General features: G+C 33.0%; 1 protein-coding gene across 1 annotated transcript in view; it reads left to right on the forward strand.

Moving 5' to 3' along the window:
* LOC129219014 (uncharacterized) overlaps positions 1-20060 on the forward strand; it is a 42766-nt gene that overhangs the window by 8214 nt on the left and 14492 nt on the right. The window contains exons 2-4 of the mRNA XM_054853333.1: positions 10897-10958; positions 11468-12274; positions 16198-16256. Of these exons, the coding sequence (XP_054709308.1) occupies positions 11478-12274; positions 16198-16256 (856 nt within the window). The 5' untranslated portion in view covers positions 10897-10958; positions 11468-11477. The remainder of the gene's footprint in view (positions 1-10896; positions 10959-11467; positions 12275-16197; positions 16257-20060) is intronic.

Consider the following 20060-nt stretch of genomic DNA (forward strand, 5'->3'; position numbering starts at 1 on the left):
TAAATAAAGGAGTATTTGAAGTTAATTATCCTTTTTAGCACCGAAAAATCAAACCCATGTATAACTTTCTCCCAAAATAAGATTTAAACATCGCACTCCCAAATGCTAAATGGCTATAAGTTTGAAGTTGGTAACTATCTGAAGCGATCACATTCCCCCCCCCCTACTATCATTTGCAGTTCTAAGTTTATTTCGCTGTATGGTATTGTTTATTAAATCATGAGGGGGAGATAATTGCTTACCACGCTTTTTCAGAGAAGTTTATAACAACATCTCTGCATAAAACAAAAAAGCAAAATTATAAGCCAAACTGACTTTCAGCTGTTAATTTCTTTCAAAGCAACAAACAAGCATTACATTTATTTGGCGTAGTAGTTATTTATTGCTTACAAGAGTGCCAATTTTTTTTTTGAAAAATTAGCAGATTTTGTATAAGCTGTTACTTTTAATTTAATATTTAAAAAGGCTCCAAAAATTATCGTTTTTATTTGTGGAAAAATACGTTATTTTGATTTGAGATTTGCTCTTTCAGTAAACAATTTGTGAAAGATCCGTTTTTGTTATCAGAGTTTTGTGAAGGGTCCGTTTTGGTTGATCGGGATTTTGTGAAAGGTCCATTTTGGTTGATCGGATTTTTGTGAAGGGTCCGTTAACAGACCCAAATTTCCTTTAGCCAGACCCCTGGCATGTTTAGGTCTTATGTAAGGGGGGGGGGTTGTCTCTGAGAGGTGTTTAGCTCCTCTGTGTGTGTGAGCCACTGTTGGAAGGACTAAGATTTTTTTATCACACTCTTTTAGGCTCAAAGCAAAGCCTTACCTGGTAGAAAATTAACGTACCTTTTTTGTTTCATCTTTCCACATATTTTGTTTCAATATATCTTTCTTTTAAGCGTTATAATAAGAATTATAGTTTGCTAGCATGTAAGTAAAGTACAGTACTTCAACTATCTTACTATAATGCAGTTTCGATTGTAGAGTAAAAAACTCCTTGTGGAATAGTTTCCTGGCCAATCCAGTGATAAAGACTCTTTCCAAAGGTTTTCCAGGTGCATTCAATTTTATTTACGGGTTTAAACAAAAGGAGATGGAGCCCTATAGTAATCTAGATGAATCCATTGAGTCAAGTGGAACAAGTCATGAAGCTTGATTGCTCCTATTTTTATTACACCTGGCATTTCTCTTTTGTCTGAGTTTTTTTTTTTTTGACACAGCCGTCTGTACCCAATTTCAACAGTTCTTGTCTTATCTAATCTCGTTGATTCTACAAGAACTTGGAGAAACTCACTTGGCGACCTTGATCACAAAGACTGACCGCCTGTGTGGAACACTCTTAGACCCTAGCCTTTTGGCAGCAATAACAATAGAGAAAGAGGGAAGGAAAGAAAGAAGCAGGAGATGGGGGAGGGGATAGTTGTTGGTTAAAATTTTATTTGTTAGATTTTGGAAAAGAGAACTTTTTTCAACTTTTCCACTTATGAGATTCTGCGTACTACGCGCAGACCCTGCAATTGCACCACTAAGGGGCCCATGTTCCGAGAAACTAAAGAATATTTTTAAAAAAATCTATGCTGAAATTTTAAAAGTTGAAATTATGTTTTAGCTAACATTTGAAGAAAAAAAGAAATTCAACCACATCTTTCCCAGGAGCTGCTAAACTGTGCAAACTGTGATATTTAAACAATTTTTTTAAATATAAAAAAATATATGTAAGGAAAATATGAAAAATCCTCAACATTTTCAAATATCTTAATGTTAGTCACATCAGTTCTAAAAATTTGAAGGGTGAAAATAAACATTTAAGTTGATAAATATTAAGAAGAGGGGAATTCTGGCCTCTCTCGTGGATGTTTTTCAAAATCAAAGTTCTTAAAATGAAGTTTTAGAAGCTTTCCAATGATGTTAGAGGTAAAAGTTCAGAGCTCCCCTCGTAAATTTAACGAAAATAAAGTTTAAAAAACGCAACTTTCATTTCATTTTTGTGAATAAATAAAAGAGCAGTGGTGCCCAATCTACGACCCGCGGGTTACATACCACCAGCGAAGTTGATCCCTGAGGTCTTTCTTTTGTTCAATGTTACCAATCAAAAAGCACAATTAATAACAATGTTCAAATTTGGAGCCAAATATTCAGAAAATTGGTTTCTGAAAAACAGATACACTTAATAAAAGTAGCATGAGTATTTGATAACTAATTGATTTTGAATTTCCTTTCCATTTTCATATTTTCCCATGTTGTTTGAAAAATTGTCAGAAATTTTGAAATTTTATATGTGTTTTGACCAAGGAGAATCATTTTAATATGAGGTCTGGCCGTCGGGGATAAAAAGGTTAGTCACCGCTTTATTAGAGAGACAAGATTAGAGGGTCCCTCTCTGGAAATTTTTGTAATTGAAGTTTTAAAAGTGCAGTTTTAGGCCATATTTGGTAAGGTTAGGGACGTGGTGATTCCAAAATCACAATTTAGACGACCTTTGATGTTGTTGGAAGTTCAGGACACTCTACCGAAAATAGTGTACAGTCATAACAACAAAATTTTCGACGATCCCTATGTTAAAGGTAGAAGGAGGGGATTCGGGGAAATTTCTCGAAATATTTCTTCGAAAATTTTTTGAAATCAGGGTTCTAAAATCACAAACTTAGACAATTTTTTGCAATATTAAGGGGAGTAAAGGTCTAGGGCTTCATCGTCCTGGAAAGTTTCCGAGATTGACGTCTTTAAAAAGTAATTTCTTGCAATCTTTACCGTTAGGGGTTCGGACACTTTTCAAAATAAAAGATTTAAAGCAATTTTCGACAGTCTTCGATAATGTTAGTAGGAGGGAGTCGCGGGATCTCCACCAGAAATTTTGAAAAATTTAAGCCCTAAAAATGAAATTTTAGACCATTTTAAATAATGTTGGCAAAGGAGAGGGGGGATGTGTTTGAAGGTGCGCTATTGAAAACATTTCGAAGCTGTAGTTTTAGTAGCACGTTTTTAGGCAATTTTTGGTGATGTTGAAGGGAGTGAAAGTTGTAAGATGCCTCTCTCCTCTCTGTCTCTTCCTTAAATTTTTCGGAGCTGAAGTATTAAAAATGCTATTGTAAGCTAGTTTTTGAAACATTTAAGGAAGAAATGGGGTTCAAGGACTCTCCCCACACGATTTTTTGAAATTGAAGCTTCAAAAAACAATTTTGACTATAATGGGGGACAGTTCGAGAGATCTAACCCTGAAATTTCTTTAAATAGAGGTACTAAAAGCAAAGTTTTGACAATCTTTAATCTATAAGGGAAGCTATAGCTTATCTATGGCATCTAGCATTCCTGGCGATCTTTAAGGATGCCCTCCCCCCCAAACTTTGCACTATTTCGTAGTAATCCAGTACAATCAGTAATATTTGCAAATTCATGATGAGACTAACTATATTCGGTATTTAATCAGGATTAAGATAGGATTTGAGTTCTATTTTTAACAAAGAAATTTTTGATTTTTTTTTTCTAAAACTATCCATTTGAGTTTGTTGCCTTAAAACTCTGGAAGAATATTTACAATAAACATAATTTACACATTTACAAGACATTCACAGTACACAGAACTGCAAAAGAAAATAAAAGCAGAACGAAGAGTCTCTTATTGGAAAATCATTGTAAACGTAAAAAGTAAAATTTTACTTGGGGTCCTATTTCAGCCGTCAAACGTTTAGAGGTTTAAAAACTGTTAAGGTTGAGTTTGGCTGCGACTCATTTTTTTCCAGTCGTGCATACACAATACATACATTGTGTAGAGAGAGAGAAACAGGCCTACATTCTAGTTGGGGAGGGGAGGGGCATTAGTGAAATATAAACACACTAGTTAGCGGAATAGCTTTATATATGCCAAGAAAGAGACTTAGAAATAGGAACATAGGCCGAAATCTACAAATGGAATATTCACTCTCAAACAGGATGTCCGGGAATCCTTTTTCTTTCCCAGAAATTTTTCGAAATTATAGCTAAAAAATCGTAATTTTAGACGATCATTGGTGATGTTTCAGGGAGGGCGGCCCTCTCCTGGGGTAAAATTTTCAATTGCAGTCATAAAAACATGAGTGTGGGACATTTTTCGTAATGGTAGGAAAAGTGATAGGTTTCGAGTCTTCTTCCTAGGCAACTTTTTGAAATTAAAATGCATATTTATAAAAAAATTTTGGGCAATCTGAATTTTGGGCAATTTTAAATAAGTGTTGGGAGAAGAAAAGTTTGAGGGCTATCCCACGAAATTTTTTTTGAAAAAAAAAAAAAAAAAGCCTCAAATGAAAGATTGTAGGTCATTTTTGAAATCGTTAGAGAAAAGATAGTTTCAGGAACTCAATATCGGCAATATTTCTAAAATAAAATTCTGAGTTTAAAAGATGCAATTTTAGGCTGTCTTTGACAATAGGAGAATGGTTGTTGTTGTTCCCCCCTCAGAAATATTTCGTAAATTAAGTCCCAAAAACGCAATTGTAGGGTTACAAATACAAATACAAATGTGACGACCAGCAACAGGCTCTGGGCCCAGCTAGGCTGGTCCTAGTCAATTAATTAGTCCCCAATGAAGATCAATGGCCCTCTTAAAGCTATCCACTCCCTTGCTCATTACCGCCTCTTCCGGTAAGCTATTCCAAGTGCCCACGACTCTGCTAAAGTAGTAGTTTTTCCTGATTTCTAAGTTAGCCTGAGATTTAAATAGCTTAAAACAATGACCCCTTGTCCTGCTTTCCCCACAAAAATTTAATCCGTTTACATCTTTCATTTTGATAAATTTAAATAACTGAATCATGTCCCCTCTGACTCTCCTTTGCTCCAGGCTATACATGTTAAGCCTATTAAGTCTGGTATCATAATCTAAATCTGAGAGTCCCCTTACTAATTTAGTTACCCTTCTTTGAACCCTTTCCAATACAAAAATATCTTTCTTCAGATAAGGCGACCAAAACTGAACAGCATACTCCAAATGAGGTCTTACTAAACTCCTATATAAAGGCAGAAGAACTTTCTTAGATTTGTTTGAAATAGATCTATTGATGAACCCAAGCATTTTGTTGGCTTTGTTACTAGCAATACTGCACTGTTGACTAAACTTGAAGTCCTGATTTATAAAGACACCCAGATCCATAACATTTTCTGCCTGATTTATGATTGAACCCTGTAAACGATATCTCATACGCTTATTTCCATGACCTAAGTGTAGCACTTGACATTTCCCTACATTAACTGCCATACCCCATTTATCTGCCCACTTAGTAATATGATCTAAATCCTCTTGCAGCTGTTTTACTTATTCTTCGTTTTCGACAATCCCCATAACTTTTACATCGTCAGCAAAACAATTCATGCTTCCAGAAATATTTTCATTGATGTTATTCATAAATATAATAAACAAAAGAGGCCCTAAAACTGATCCCTGAGGAACCCCACTTAAAACATCACTCCAATTAGAATAATTTCCTCTCACAACTCCTCTTTGCTTCCTACCAGTAAGCCAATTTCTAACCCAAAGTAAAGTTTTTCCTCCTATTCCAATGTCAGCTAACTTGCTGAGAAGAGCAACATGCGGTACCTTGTCAAAAGCTTTTTGAAAATCAATATAAACAACATCCACACATTTTTTGTTATCTAAAGCTGAGGTAACCTTGTCATAGAAATGCAATACATTAGTAGTACAGGATTTACCTTTCCTGAAACCATACTGCAAACTAGTCAACAGACTATTAGTCTCTAAGAACATCATGATCTTAATTTTGATCAAAGTTTCAAAAATCTTACAAATCACCGAAGTCAAACTTACAGGTCTATAATTCCCAGCAATACCTTTAGACCCCTTCTTGAAGAGTGGCGTTATGTTAGCCAGCTTCCAGTCCTCTGGCACCGTCCCCGAGTTATAAGAAGCATTGAAAATATTCAAAATAACATCCACTAATTCCTCTGCACATTCAACTAAAATTTTTGGATAAATATTATCTGGTCCCGGAGCTTTAGTTGCTTTAATCTTTTTCAAATGAAATAAAACCTCCTCCCTGGAAAATACAAAATCCTCAAGCTGTATAATAGCTTGTGTCTTGTTAGTGTCAACTGTTGAGATACAGTTATCGTTAAACACACTGGAAAAAAAGTTATTTAGAACATTTGCAATATCCCTATCGTTTTGGATTAAATTTCCATGCTCATCAACCAAAGGCCCAATTTGACTGTTTCGAGCTTTCCCAGAATTAGCGTAAGCAAAAAACCTCTTAGGGTTCCCATCAATGTCATCTGCCAGCCTTTGCTCCAATTCCCTTTTCTGAATCCGTACCAAATACTTAAAATTTCGCCTTGCCTTACCATACTGGAGCCTCTCCGCACTCTGACCAGTTTCTTTAAACTTACGAAAAGTGGCTTGCTTATAATTAAGAGCTTCTTTAGTCTCCCTGGAGAACCACATGGGCCAAATTTTGGTACTAACACCTTTTCTCCTAAATGGAACATAGTCCCCAACGGTTTTAGCAAGTTTATCCTTAAATTCCGTCCACTGCTGATCTACGTCGCTATTTTCCAACCCTGACGAAAAAACCTCTTTCAAGCTCTGCCTAAGTGCAACAAAATCAGTGTTTCTGAAATTGGGCACAAACCTAAAATTATCATCTTTGCACACTTCAAATTTAACCCGGAACCTAATGCTGTTATGATCACTATCTCCAATATGCTCCCCTACACTCAACCCCTGAACAAAACTACCTATGTCACAAAAAACTAGATCCAAAATGGCCTCCTCTCGAGTTCCCTGAGTTACAACTTGATCTAAGAAACAGTCACCAATTACTTTTAAAAATTCCTCTTCTTTGCCATTACCAGGATAAAAATTATTCCAATCAATACCCGGAAAATTGAAATCCCCCATTATGATAACGGATCCCTTACTGGATATGTCACTAATAATACGGTACATCTGTTCATCTTGTCCCTGGTTTGAATTAGGTGGCCTATAAATGTTTCCAAAGCGTAGCTTTTTGCCCTTACTGCTCATCAACTCCAGCCAAACCATATCAATATCAGTAGGCTTATCATTTATGACCAATTCATTGCAAATAAAATTGTCTGTAACATATGATAAAACCCCACCACTTCTTTTACCTACTCTATCCTGTCTGAACAAATTATACCCAGCAATATGTAATAACTCTGCATCAGATTCGGTAGCCCATGTCTCTGTAATTCCAATAACATCCAACTTCTCATCCATAACTATGCTTTTCAATTCATCCATCTTGTTCCTAATACTGCGAGCATTGGTATAGAAAACTTTAAGCATGCCTAAGTTGCTTTTATTTAACACCCTGAAATTTCCTAAATTACAATTGTTAACATTACTACTCTTGTTCGTCACTTTATTTCCATTTCTAGCAATACCCAAAAAAATTTCATTCTCACGATACCTGATGCTTGAACCATGCCCCCCATTCCAACTTAGTTTTTTGACTCCGAAGCCCTTAAAATTAATCCACTAACCATTTTGACCCCTGTAGAGCTCAGATGCAGGCCATCCCTAGCAATCCAATCCCGTTTACAATGGGGACCCCGTTACATTAGGTTGTTGTTGCATTTGATGACGTTAGAAGGATTGGGATGGAAAATGGATGGGGATTGGGATTTTCCCCTGGATGATTTTCGAAATTAAATTCCTAAATAAGGTTCGCATTAGTATTTCCAAAATTGAAGTCCTCGCATTTGTAAGGTATACTATTTTCACATACGTCATCCCATAATTTGTTAATTTTAACACTGTTGAATATGTACAAAGGGATGGTGTATTATATATTAAGAAAAAAAAATTGTAAGGTACCTCTGGTGACGTAGAAGGTAGGGATTAACTAAATCCTTAACTTTATTAATTTTTTAAAAATAAATTGTTGGGAAGCCTTCCCCCAGTTTTTTCCTCCGAAAATCATCTGACTGTATTAGTTTTATATAATGAAAATTTAACTTTTCCCTAATATATTTGTTTACATAAAAACGTCTGCGGACCGAGCAAAATCTTTTTACAGTTTAGTTTAAACAGAGATAGTATTTTGCAGCGATACCTTAGGTCAGGGTTTCTTAAATCGTGGTCCGCAGAACCCCAGGGTTCATCAAAGCTTTCTCAGGGGTTCCATGAGAGACTTGCATTTTTCATTCCACATATTTCAAATTTTTCACTTAAAAAATTGAAAAAAAAAACGCTTTCCCAAAATTAAAAATTAATTTACTTTTGCTTTCGAATACTAATCTGAGCTTTATTACCAATCAAGGTTAGCCACTAATAGGAATAATTTTATTTGTCACCTTTCAGATTCAACTTCGAAATTTTTCCAAGATCAGTCATAAAGCACCTCTTTCCCAGTTTTAAACACTGCAATTTCGAAAAAATTCCGGAAGAAGCTACTGATCCCCTAGTATTCCCAACGATAGTTTAAAAGTGACTTCAATGTTGAAAAACTTATCACACACTAATAAATCAAATAACCTATATTCTCTTTCCTGCATCATTGCCTAAAATTACGATTTTTGACATAAATTTCAAATGTTCTGTCATTAATACTAGCCACTCTCCCAGTATCTATGACAACAGTTGAAAGCCCAATTTTAACATTTAACGAGTGAGAACCAATTTAAGTCAATATAGCATACAGTGACATCAAAGTCTCTGATTTATAAATAACTTTAAAAATTGTTGCAAAATAAGACATTTTGTTAAATAAGACCTTTTAGTTTTAAAGTTTTAAAAACTTTTTCTTTGTAAATTTTAGTGAAATATTAACACTATTGTAGGTAAAAGACATCGGTATTTCTTTTCTTAACTAAGACAAAATTTTATCATATAACTGATGTATAAATTCTGAGGTCTTTTAAAAACACTCAGAATCACAAATAGGTGTTGGCGGCTCATGCGAGGGGGGGGGGGGGGCGGGCAAGTGCCCTCTCACTTTCTCTTGTAAAGGGACTTTGCCCCTCCACTTTTCTAAGTACAAAACTAATAATAATAAGGGGCCAATGTAAAATGATAGTGATGAAGTATTCACATGTTTAGAGAAAGAACGGACTTAATAAGTGCTTGTTTTATGCTTTTTTCATGTTATTATTTCATAAAAATTAAAGTGGAACTTTTACTTTGGGGGTAAGAGGGAATCTTCTGCAGCCATCTGAACCTGCTTTTTGAGTCCATTTCTCGAATTTTTGGAAGAAGGTCAATTCATTTAAAATTACGTAAAAATTCAATTGCCCAATTTTTGAAGGAAAAATTTGGCTTTAAGGGTGTGTCTCCAACCAAACCTGCCCCCCTCCTTTGACCCCTCACCCCTTTTTTTGGGGGCACCAGCCGCCTAAGCAAATAGGAGTGTTTTGGTGTTTTATAATAATAAATGAATAATAATTAGTTGTTAGTAATAATTACCATGATATATAATTAAGTCTATATTCAATTATCAATTTAACGATAAATAGTTAAAATATGATAGTCTGAGATTAGAACCTGGGCTCCCTTGCAAACAGAACCTTGGCTACACCACTGCAAACTATGGATGAAAAACTAAGGGTTCCACGAAAAAAGTGAGCATTTAAAAGGGTTCCATAGATCAAAGAAATTAAGAAACGTTGCCTTAGGTCATTTTTTCAATTTTAATTAAATACCATGTCTCTTGAATACCTTTATAAAGCATTGTTTTTCACTATCGACCACTTAGAACCACTGATACGACTTTTTACCAGTGTTTTAAGTAGCTTTTTCTCTCAATTTTAACTTTTCTTCTACTGTAAAAGCACTTATTTTCGCAAAAATTAAGATATCAGTGATTTTGTGAGATGCAAATTTCATGAATTTTACATAAACAGAACCGAAAGTTTAAAAAATATGCGGCAAAGAATACTTCCTGAGGCTTAAACGTTTGCGATTACAGCGGACTCGCAAAAATTAAAGCCATGTGAAAAAAGTGTTTTAATAGTATTTGAAACATAGTTCAGTAGCCCATGTATTTTCTTGAACTCCGGTGATTTTCGTGATGCTTTCCTGGTAGAAAAAAAAACAGAAATATAAATATATCGGTGGCTCATACGAAGCTATAATGTTTATTTATCTTTTCATTTTTTAAAACTATGGCTTGCAATGTGTTTCAATGAATCAATCTCTTCATTTGGAGAATTGGGGAGGGGGTCAACTGCTCTAGCTCTGGATTTTTAGAAACAATGTAATTGTGCAGATGGTCAAGTATTTTTGTTGTTTTGTTTTTTTTTTCAATGAAATGCATTGAGTATGTACTCTTTGTTCTTGTCCCTTTCCCTTGAAGACTGATTTCTCTTTAAATTCTACCACCTCCTTCCTAAAATTAAAAAAAAAAAGATTTGTTTTACTCATTCATTCTTTTTTATTTTTAACACTCTGAAGGTTTCCTCTTTTTATACATCACTGATCCAGACCGCCTAGTTCATCAGTAGTATTATTAGGGACCTACCAGATAATTTGTCTCGAAGCAATTAAGAGTGAGAACAATAAGTTAGTTGTGGCAAGCACGTTTCTCCAACAAGAGAGAAAGAGGAAAGAAGGGTACAAAACATTTGCGGTCTAAAATTTTAGGAGGGACTTTATTCTTATTTTAAAAATAATTCGGGAATGATTGAATAATTTTTTTCTTAGAAACAAACTTTGATTGGAGAAAAAATCAGAACGAAGGGGGATGCGAGGCCCCTGGAAGTGTGAGGCTGTTGGCTGTCGTCCACTTCACAAAAAAAAAAAAGAATTATCTTTATACCTATTAATTTTAACAGCTGCGCTAATAAAGTTTTCAATCACATTGCATTTAGTTTTATTTAACATCCATTTTATCATTTACGTTAAAAAGCTCTCTCTGATTCTGTTACCAGCCATGTGAAATCCTTTACTTCTTTTTTTTAGACCAGTTTTAACGAAAACAAATGATGCATCAGACAAATCAGCTCCCCGGAAAATATCTATAGGTAATCCTAACCATTATTGTTCTATTAAGAGATTATGGAGGAATGAGTTAGTCTCCCTCAATACTAGTTAGGATGTAAAATAACACTGTATTTATTTATTTAAATAAGGGCAGTAGTTTAAAAGCAAATAAAGAAATTCAGTGTTGAATTCTCTTTTTGTATGTATTTTCCCTGTTTGTACTACTGGTGTTAAAAAAAAAGCATCTGTAGTTCTGGTCTGGGGGCGACTGCAGCCTCACAGCCGGTGCCTCCCTAGATTCACCACTGAGGAAATTTAAGAACTGTAAAATCGTTTTTTGCTGCGCATTTTTTTCTCTCATCGTTTGAAAGCCCTCAGCGATCGCCGACCTGGCCAGACCAGGCCCAGGCCTACTAAATATATTTAGTCACCATATGGCAAGTGGTGATTGCTGATCTTGATCTTTATAATTTAACATTAATAGCTAAATTTATTCATTTTTCTTTTGTTATTTAGAATTAAAACCTTATATTCATGTCTTTCTTACTAGGATTCTTCTAATGGAAAAGCCATTAATACAAGATAATAAACTGCATGTTTGTGTATCGCATTATATTAAAAGAATGGATGAGCTGACTGAAGATTTTAATACAGCATTAGATAACTCTTTTTCCTTACTTATGTCTTCTGAAAGTGCTGAGAAAACTAGAAGTTGGAAACATACTTCTCCTTCAAAATGTGTTTTTAATCCTACAGCAAGTTTTGTTGTAAAATCAAGTGCTTTGAGCGAAGATTCTTGTTCTAGTTTTAGCTTAGACAATAAAATACAATTTCAAAGAGATTTTTCAACTAATGGCTCGCATCATCAAAGTGATTCTGATGAAATCAGCACACAACAAAATTACCAGTTGAGAGCTTGGAGGCATTGTGCTACAAATATAGGAGAGTCCGATTCTGTAAACGAAAATTTCCACGCATGTCGAACTCCACGCAGAAAAAGAAAATTCAAAAGGATGTCAGTTGATCCCCCCTCCATTGTAGATCATGACTTTCAGATATTAGCGCAAAAAACAAAACGTTTTCGTAACTTTAGGTCTCAGAAACTTTCCAAAATATCTTCCAAATGTAACAAGTTTTCAAAACTTACTGCATCACAGCTGTCAGTTGAAATGGAAAACATTTGCCGAAGTTTTGCTACTGCTGCTTGTGGTAAACGTAAGCGTTGCTCCCATGAAAGAAATCCAGAATGTCATAGTTACGATTGCAAAGACTTTGTAACCGATAAAATAGCATCTGATGAAACATCTGACAGCTCAAACTTGTGCCATCATACGGATTTTCACAATGGTATCACACGGTATGTTCTTTTCTTGTGTTAAATTTATTGGAAAAAAAATTTTTAGTTGATTAAAATGTACAGTAATTATAATGTATGTCTGCCAGCATCTCTTTTGAAAAATTCAGAAGTTGTTTAACTAATGAAGTTAATTGAATCAATACAATTTGTGTACTTACTATGTCACATCGTTATAAGAAATTATTTTAAAAACCAAAGGCATGTGAAAGGGCAGGCAACCGTCCAGATCAGTAGAATTCAGAGTATGGCAAAAAGACCTATGTTCAATGTTTTCTGAATTATAAATTCTTTCTTCAGTTTTTGTTCGAAAATGTGTCAAAATAATTTTCCTTTTTTGTAATATATGCACGTATCATCGCCTCAGAGTAACACTAAGACATCTAATTCCAGGAATAACACTAAGATATCTTACTGTTGCTCTAAGGCGACGATATTCTTACTTAAATTTGCTTGTTCGGGTTTTAAGGATAGGCTCGGTCATGAAAGCAACTTGAAGGATGTTTTCCCTAACTGATGGATAGATTTAAAAAAATTTTAAATCCTCCAGTGTCTGTATTGCAAGTGGTGAAAGCTCTTTCATTGAACTAAAAGCCATTAAAAACTATTTTAGAAAGTCGGTTATGACCCAAGAAGCAAGAAAAACTCAGTTTTGTTTGGCAATAAATACATATCAAAAATGAAATAGCAAATAACTTAAATTGTTTACATGTGCAAAAGAAAGAAAAAAATTATTTTAATCTTCATTCATATCTATATACTATAAATGATTGTAGTTATTAAAAATATTAACTAAACACAGTTGGTGAATTCTAGCAGTAACTGAAGGACAGTTTAAAAAAAAATCGATACATTTCTGTCTTTGAGCATATCAAAATACATATTTTTTCAAACACTGATGCATAGACTTTTATATACATCATAGTAAGTTGCTAAAAAAGCCAAAGCTGCAAATTTTTTGTTAGTAACTTTTTTTAAAAATCTAATTTAAAAAACGGTAACGGAAAGACATTTTTGCGATGTGATTTTCTTGCTATCATGTTCTTCCCAAAAGTTCAGCTAAACTACAAGAGGGAAAATTCTATAAAAATTAGAGCACATACAGGAGTGTTCAGTCATTACAATTCCACCTCTAGTTTTAAAAAATAATTATTTTAAGCATAAAAATTATGTATTTGTTAAGGGTAACAAAATGACAATAACGGAAAGACAAGAAGTCAAAAACAATTAAACTTGGAAAATTTCAACTTACAAACATTTATTCAGCTAAAACAGCAGTCTGAAACAATGATATATAATGCCTGAGCTATCTGTTACAATTCTGAATTCTTTACTCATTAGTTTTATCATGATCCAAAGAACAGTTATCCTCTTTCTCAGCAAACACGAAAATCATTCCCACATTATTATGCATTCTCAAACAAGTTATTTCTATTTCTTCATCTTCTATATGAAGTATCTGTCCAACATTGCTCTTTGTTAATTTCTTTCCCTTTGATCCAACTAACAAAACTTGTCCAAACGTTAAGGAATCCTTTGGCATATTCTTATGATTTGGTATTTTCGATTCAGCAGTATCTTCATTTTAAACATTTTTATTTATAACTGAGTCTGTTGACTTTGAAGTGAAATCTCGTTCAATTTGTTGAAGTACTTACTATATTCAATAACATAACTTGTTACAGGATTCAAATAGTGTATAATTTGCGTGTCAGGATGAGAATGGATCTTTTTGGATCCTTTTTTCTCTATCTTTTTGAAAGTTGATCTTCGAATTTACTGATCTCTTCGCAGTACGTTTAATGGCTGAACCAATGCTCTGAACAGTCCTTTCTTGTAACTTGTGTAGAGATGTAAAATTTCCGGAAATTTCGAAGTGGTGGGAAAAAACGTTTTTTTTTTTCGGAAAAATTGATTTTTTTTATGAATAAAAATAGGTTTCTTAATAACTCTGTGTTTCTTGGAACATATAAAGGGTTAAGCATTAAAAAATATATGCAATCCACACATCTTTTTCTGCTTGACATAAAGAAGTACACATAAAGGTAAGTTTAATTAGAAAAAAAACACCTTTGTTTTATAACTGAGAGCTTTCTCGGTCTAACACCAGAAATAAGTCATGTCGTCATTCAACCAATGATATTGGGCAAGGTGTGCCTAATCATAAAAGTTACATTTTCTATTTTAGATTGCCTTTGAAACTTGAAATAATAATGGTAATTTTTGACTTTCAAACATGCTTGATATTTATGAAATACACCGCCAGCTCAGTCAATTCCAGCCAGGACTGCAGTTTCGTGCTTATTAGCACTCATCAGCCCGGCATAGGACTAACTGAGCTGGAGGTGGAAAACCTGGAGTTGACTGAGCTGGCGGTGTAATTCATGTATTTCTGCCTTAGCCCTGGCTATGGGCGGTAACTTACTGAATGCTTGATATTGTTTGAAAGAAAAATAAGTATGATTTTCCTTTCTTACTATGTAATTTTACTGTCTGAAAATGAAAGCTGTTGAGTTTTGATTTTTTCCAATCCAATCTAAGTCCAAATCAAAACTAAATTGGTTTTTCTTTTTCTTTCCAACAGAAACCCAAACCAAAACTTCGTAATGTTTTCTAAAGCTGAACCAAAACTTAAACTGGAGTTTCGTTTATTCATACGGCTGTGATAAGCACAGCAGTAAAAGGGGTCATACTCGCACTTTTGAACAAAACTGAATTATTATAACCAAGTTTTTCTCTAGTTTGTATTTTACTTAATAAATAAAATGTTTTAAGGTCATTTGATCAGAAACTATTTTTTAAAAAATTACTGAAAAAAAAGCAGACATCGGAATCAAATATATGGAAGAGCCAACTTCAAAACACAATATCTCAGCTGGAGCTTAACTGCAGATTCCATTTTTGTGCTTCTTAGCACGGCAATATACAGGGTGCGTCAAAAAAAAAAACCTCGGACAAAGATTGCATCATTGAATTGAAGTAAAGTAATTCCAATTAAATGAGTGTCTTATTTATTCTCTCTCTTTATTAGAAAATAATTTACAATATTTCTCCTAGTTTATGTATTGTTTTTCGGTTTTCTTACAATTTTAAGCTAAAGACCTGCTACTTTAAAGTTGTTTAACCAAGTAGAATGACAGTTCGTTTGCTTGTTGTGCCTCAGCAAACAGTATTTGATGCGGTATGCCGCTAAGCCATTATTCAATTTTCTTATATCAAAGTCAAAAACAATGCAACAGTGAAGTAAATGAGAGAAAAAAAAAGAATTTTTAAACCTCTATAAAAACATCTTTAAAAGAGATTGTCTTGGAAAATCGTGATTTTTTTTTTTTTCGAGATTTGTGTTGGTGAAATACTTTTGAAGGGACAGTTTTCTTGGTGCTGTTTTTTAATAGCAAATGGTCTAAGCTTTTCAAACCTACATGCATTTTTTCTTCTTTTAAAAGAAGTTAGTATTAAAACTATACTGATTTGTACCCCAGTTTAGAGGAGTAATTCTTGGTCAGTATGTTTTCTGATATTTTAGATGTTTTTCTTTTTATTTCTATGTAAATAATATCAGTACTAACTTCAACTTATCCTTTTCTGCCCCAAACTCTCAATTTTAATGCTCCAAGTGCTACATTGGTTGATATCATCTTCAATTACTGCTGAAGTATCATGCCCTTTTGGCTAGAAAATCAATTCCAGCTTTGAAGATAAACTATGTAAGCATGCAATTATGGCACACATCAAAAATCAAAATAAGCAACAAATTAATACAAATTCCTAACTTACCAAATAAGAAGACAAATTCGATAGTTATAACAAATCAAACTTTCTTGTAACTGCAAGAGAAATAAATTCAAAACCCTGGGCTGAAATAATTTTCTATATAATTAAGAATATAAATTAATAAAATGATAACTTTCTTTTCTTCTTTTCAGTGATTTTAGCAGCACAGATATTAGCTCAAGTGAAAGTGAATGTGATGAGCATAGAGAAGGTAATGATAACTTTGAAGTTTATTTTTAATATTTTAAATGTTTGAAATTTTATGGCTTCATTAAAATTTGATGCCTTACAGCTTTTTTGTTACAATTGAAATGTGCAAGTTATAAAGTTTTCAAAGTAAAACTAACATTTTCATTGTGTCTAATTCTCAAATGTTCAGACGTTCCTGTCAAATAATGTTGAAGATTGTACTATTATAATGTTGAAGAAAATTGAAAAATGCATGCTCAGTTACACCTTTTAATTTATAATATTTTTTCCCTTTGATTTCAAAACCAGAAGGCTCCCAGACAGCACAACTTTGTCCTTTGGATGCCTATTGACGTCATTTCAGGACTAACTCAAAACATTAGGCTATCCTCCGGACGTTTGAATCTCATCCCGTGCTCATCGAGGGACATCCCAGGGACCGTTCAATGTCCGCGAAGTGTTCTTCCCCAGTTCGTCCCTATGATGTCCGGCCTGGTCCCGAGGACTTAAGCCTTTCGTGATCCTCAGGACGTAAAAAAAAACATTATCCCCAGATTGTCCAAATGATGTCAGTCGATCATTTTTCGGCGATGTTTAGGACCATGCTTTTTGTGGTCGATCCTCTGGACGTTAATCGGACTAATTCAAATGTCCAAAAGATGTCCTGCGAACTATAGCCGTTCATATATTGGCCTTCTTCAGGACGCTAAATGGGCTATATCAAATGTCCGAAAGATGTCCTACGAACTATAGCCGTTCATATATTGACCTTTTTCAGGATGTTAATTGGACTATATCAAGTGTTTCTCTCTCACGTACCATACATATATATATATAAAACTTTAAATGAGCAAGACTTTCTTAATTTTTGTTGAATATATAGCAGTTTATAATTTATTGAACTGTAAAACATTCTTGTTTGAAATTGCTATAAAACATCATATTTTTAAATCATTCTCATTTGGAAAAAAAAAAGAAAACATACCAAAAGTTTTTTTTTTTTTTGAAATTTTAATTTGAAAGGAAAAATCGAAAATTAAAAAAAAAAAGTTTTTTTTTTTTGTTCTTTTGAACCAATTCTGGTTCTGCCATCCCGCTAAGTGTATGACTTTCAAGCATACATTCAATTTAAGCTACTTTAAGATGCAGCAGTCTTCATGCAGTTGTAATATTTTCAAATCTTCTGCAATCACACTTAAAGCAATTTATTCAAACTTTTTGTATTGAATCTATATTTTTAAAATCAATCTTTATTGTATTTTTAGATCATTACCTTGAAGCTTAGTAAGTAGCAATCCCTGTAAAAAAGCGTACTTGTAAAACAATTACTTACCTTTTTTTTGCTTGTGTAAGTATTTTATATTGTTTGATTAGTTTTCTAATTTTCTCTTAATTTTATTTCTTTACAAAGTTCACTAAGTTAAAATACACAGATTTTTTGCTCCTTTTGGAAATTCCTGAAAGTAATATCATATATGATACCATTTTTAATATACACTATCAATAATGACTTATTGCTGCATACAGCAATTTTTAAAAATAATAAAATGGTTTACATAAAAATATTGTTTAAATAATAACTGCTTGCTATTTTCTACTTCCAAATTTCAGGTATTCTTATCAATTATCTTGAAGTTTAATAAACAAATCCAAATTATTCATTGTCCCAAAATCTAATTTATCAAATACTAACTTATTTACTAATTAATTATTATTCATCCTCAATATCAGGATTTGACAGTGCACATCAATTTAAGTTAATAATTTGCATTGATTTCTTTTTCTTCTTTGTTCTGAGAACACCTGAAGATTTTTTTTATATATAAAACAAACTATCAATTATGAATTTATTTTCACGCTGCATTAAACCGGCAAAATAAAAAAAATAATATTTGAATATCATATTATATAAATATGATTCCTATTTAAAGCTTTTGTTTCAAGTTTTGCATTCTTATACACACATGGATTTTAATTTGCAAGCTTAAATGAAACATGCTGAACACATAAGAAAAAGAAACAAAGTAAACACACCAATTTATGTGAGAAAAAATTTATTACTAAAACATATATTACAGAAAACATATATTACAATAGAAAAAATTGATCATATTCATGAAGATCCGGAAGTTGCATCACTTAACTTTTCTGTGCCTTTCGCCAATCCTGGATAGATAAAAGAAATATATGAAAACAACTAATTATTTGAATGCCTTGATAAAATATAAAGGGGTAGAGAGGGAAAATAAAATAAACTTTTGGAAACTTTCTTTTTCTCAAGTTTTTTTTTTCTTTCTTCGAAAACTTGTTTATTATTAACATGTATTACATCCTGAACAACATTTGTCTATCTTAAAAGGGAATAAATTTTTGCATTTGCAATAAATATTTCAAAAACTTAGTCAGCGCCCATAGTATCATTACACAATTATTGAAAACTTGGGATGAAGAGACTTCGGTTTCATAAATTTTATTTTAAAATTCTACTTCTATCTAACTGCTAAATTTAAATGAGAAATTAAGTGTTTCAGTATTCTGATTTTTCAACAGTAAAATATTATCCAAAAAGATTCTAGACAGAGATGACAAAGTCCATCAGCTGCTGCATGTGAAAGGTTATACCTGAAGGTGTTTTGTGATAAATGAAAAGACTATTTTAGTGTGATAATTGCCCCAGTTTTCTCCCACTCGAAAGACAAATAAGAAGTACTTTGTGAAGGCACTTTACACTGGTTTAGTAATTCAACATGCAGGGCCTGCTGTGCTAGATTACTGAGCAGAAGATACAACAATAATTGTACTACCATTATGTTGATATTTCAGAGACTCACTTTTGAGATACACAGGTTTTTAGCAGACTTAGATAAAATGGAAAGCTTTATTTGCACACAAATCCTGACTGAAAAATTTTCTGCAAATAATTATTTTGCCTTACTCACCCTTGAACAAAGGCGCCCATATAAGGGGGCAAGGGACCCCCCCCCCCTAGAAATAAGAACTTCCTTGCTTTTAGTACTTTTTCTTTGCAAAAATATAAAAACATTTTTTTTCCAGTCATTAATGAATTATTTGTCAAAAATGTCAAACTTTTGTTACTCTAATCTGTACTGAAATCGGTGTCTATGGGGAAAATATCCTGCTAAACCATGCAGAAAATATCTAAGCCCCCCCCTTACAATTTTGCATATGGCGCCCATGTAATTGAATAAAGAATTAAATCTATATTCAAATATGAAAGAGGCCAAAAAAAAAAGGCAAGCTTTAAATCATTTAATTTTATTTTTATTTTTTTTGCAATAATAAAGTCCGTGCTTATTTTTCACCAACTGAAGAAAACTGCCAAAACCATTATTTTTTTCTGACATGTACTTTAAAAGGCTTTTGGAAAAAGACTTTAACAGAAATAAACTAGGATTTTTTAAAAAATTCCCTTAAAATATATATATATATATATATATATATATATACATATATATATTAATGCTAGCAATTTGAAAAAAAATTCTACAGAGCCAAACATTTTCTGCGAACGCCGTTCATACGTTTGTCTATATTATGCAAGACTGGTTTTTAGATTTAGATAATAGCTGAATCCAGGAACGATATGGGGATTCTTATAAATATTTTTGGGGACTTAATTGGGACAATTTCTGGTAATTTTCACGAAATGTAAAAACATTTTTTTTCCCTTTAACGATTTTGATTTCAATACTTTTTACTGTTGTAATGTCAAACTACATAATTTTTCTTAAACATTTTCGTTTTTTTTAAATGATCCGTAATAAAAATAAGCGATTGTTTCTTATACCTTTGCAGTTACAATTTT

This window comes from Uloborus diversus, chromosome 3 (assembly GCF_026930045.1).
Source record: "Uloborus diversus isolate 005 chromosome 3, Udiv.v.3.1, whole genome shotgun sequence".
In the NCBI taxonomy this organism is placed as follows: Eukaryota; Metazoa; Arthropoda; class Arachnida; order Araneae; family Uloboridae; genus Uloborus; species Uloborus diversus.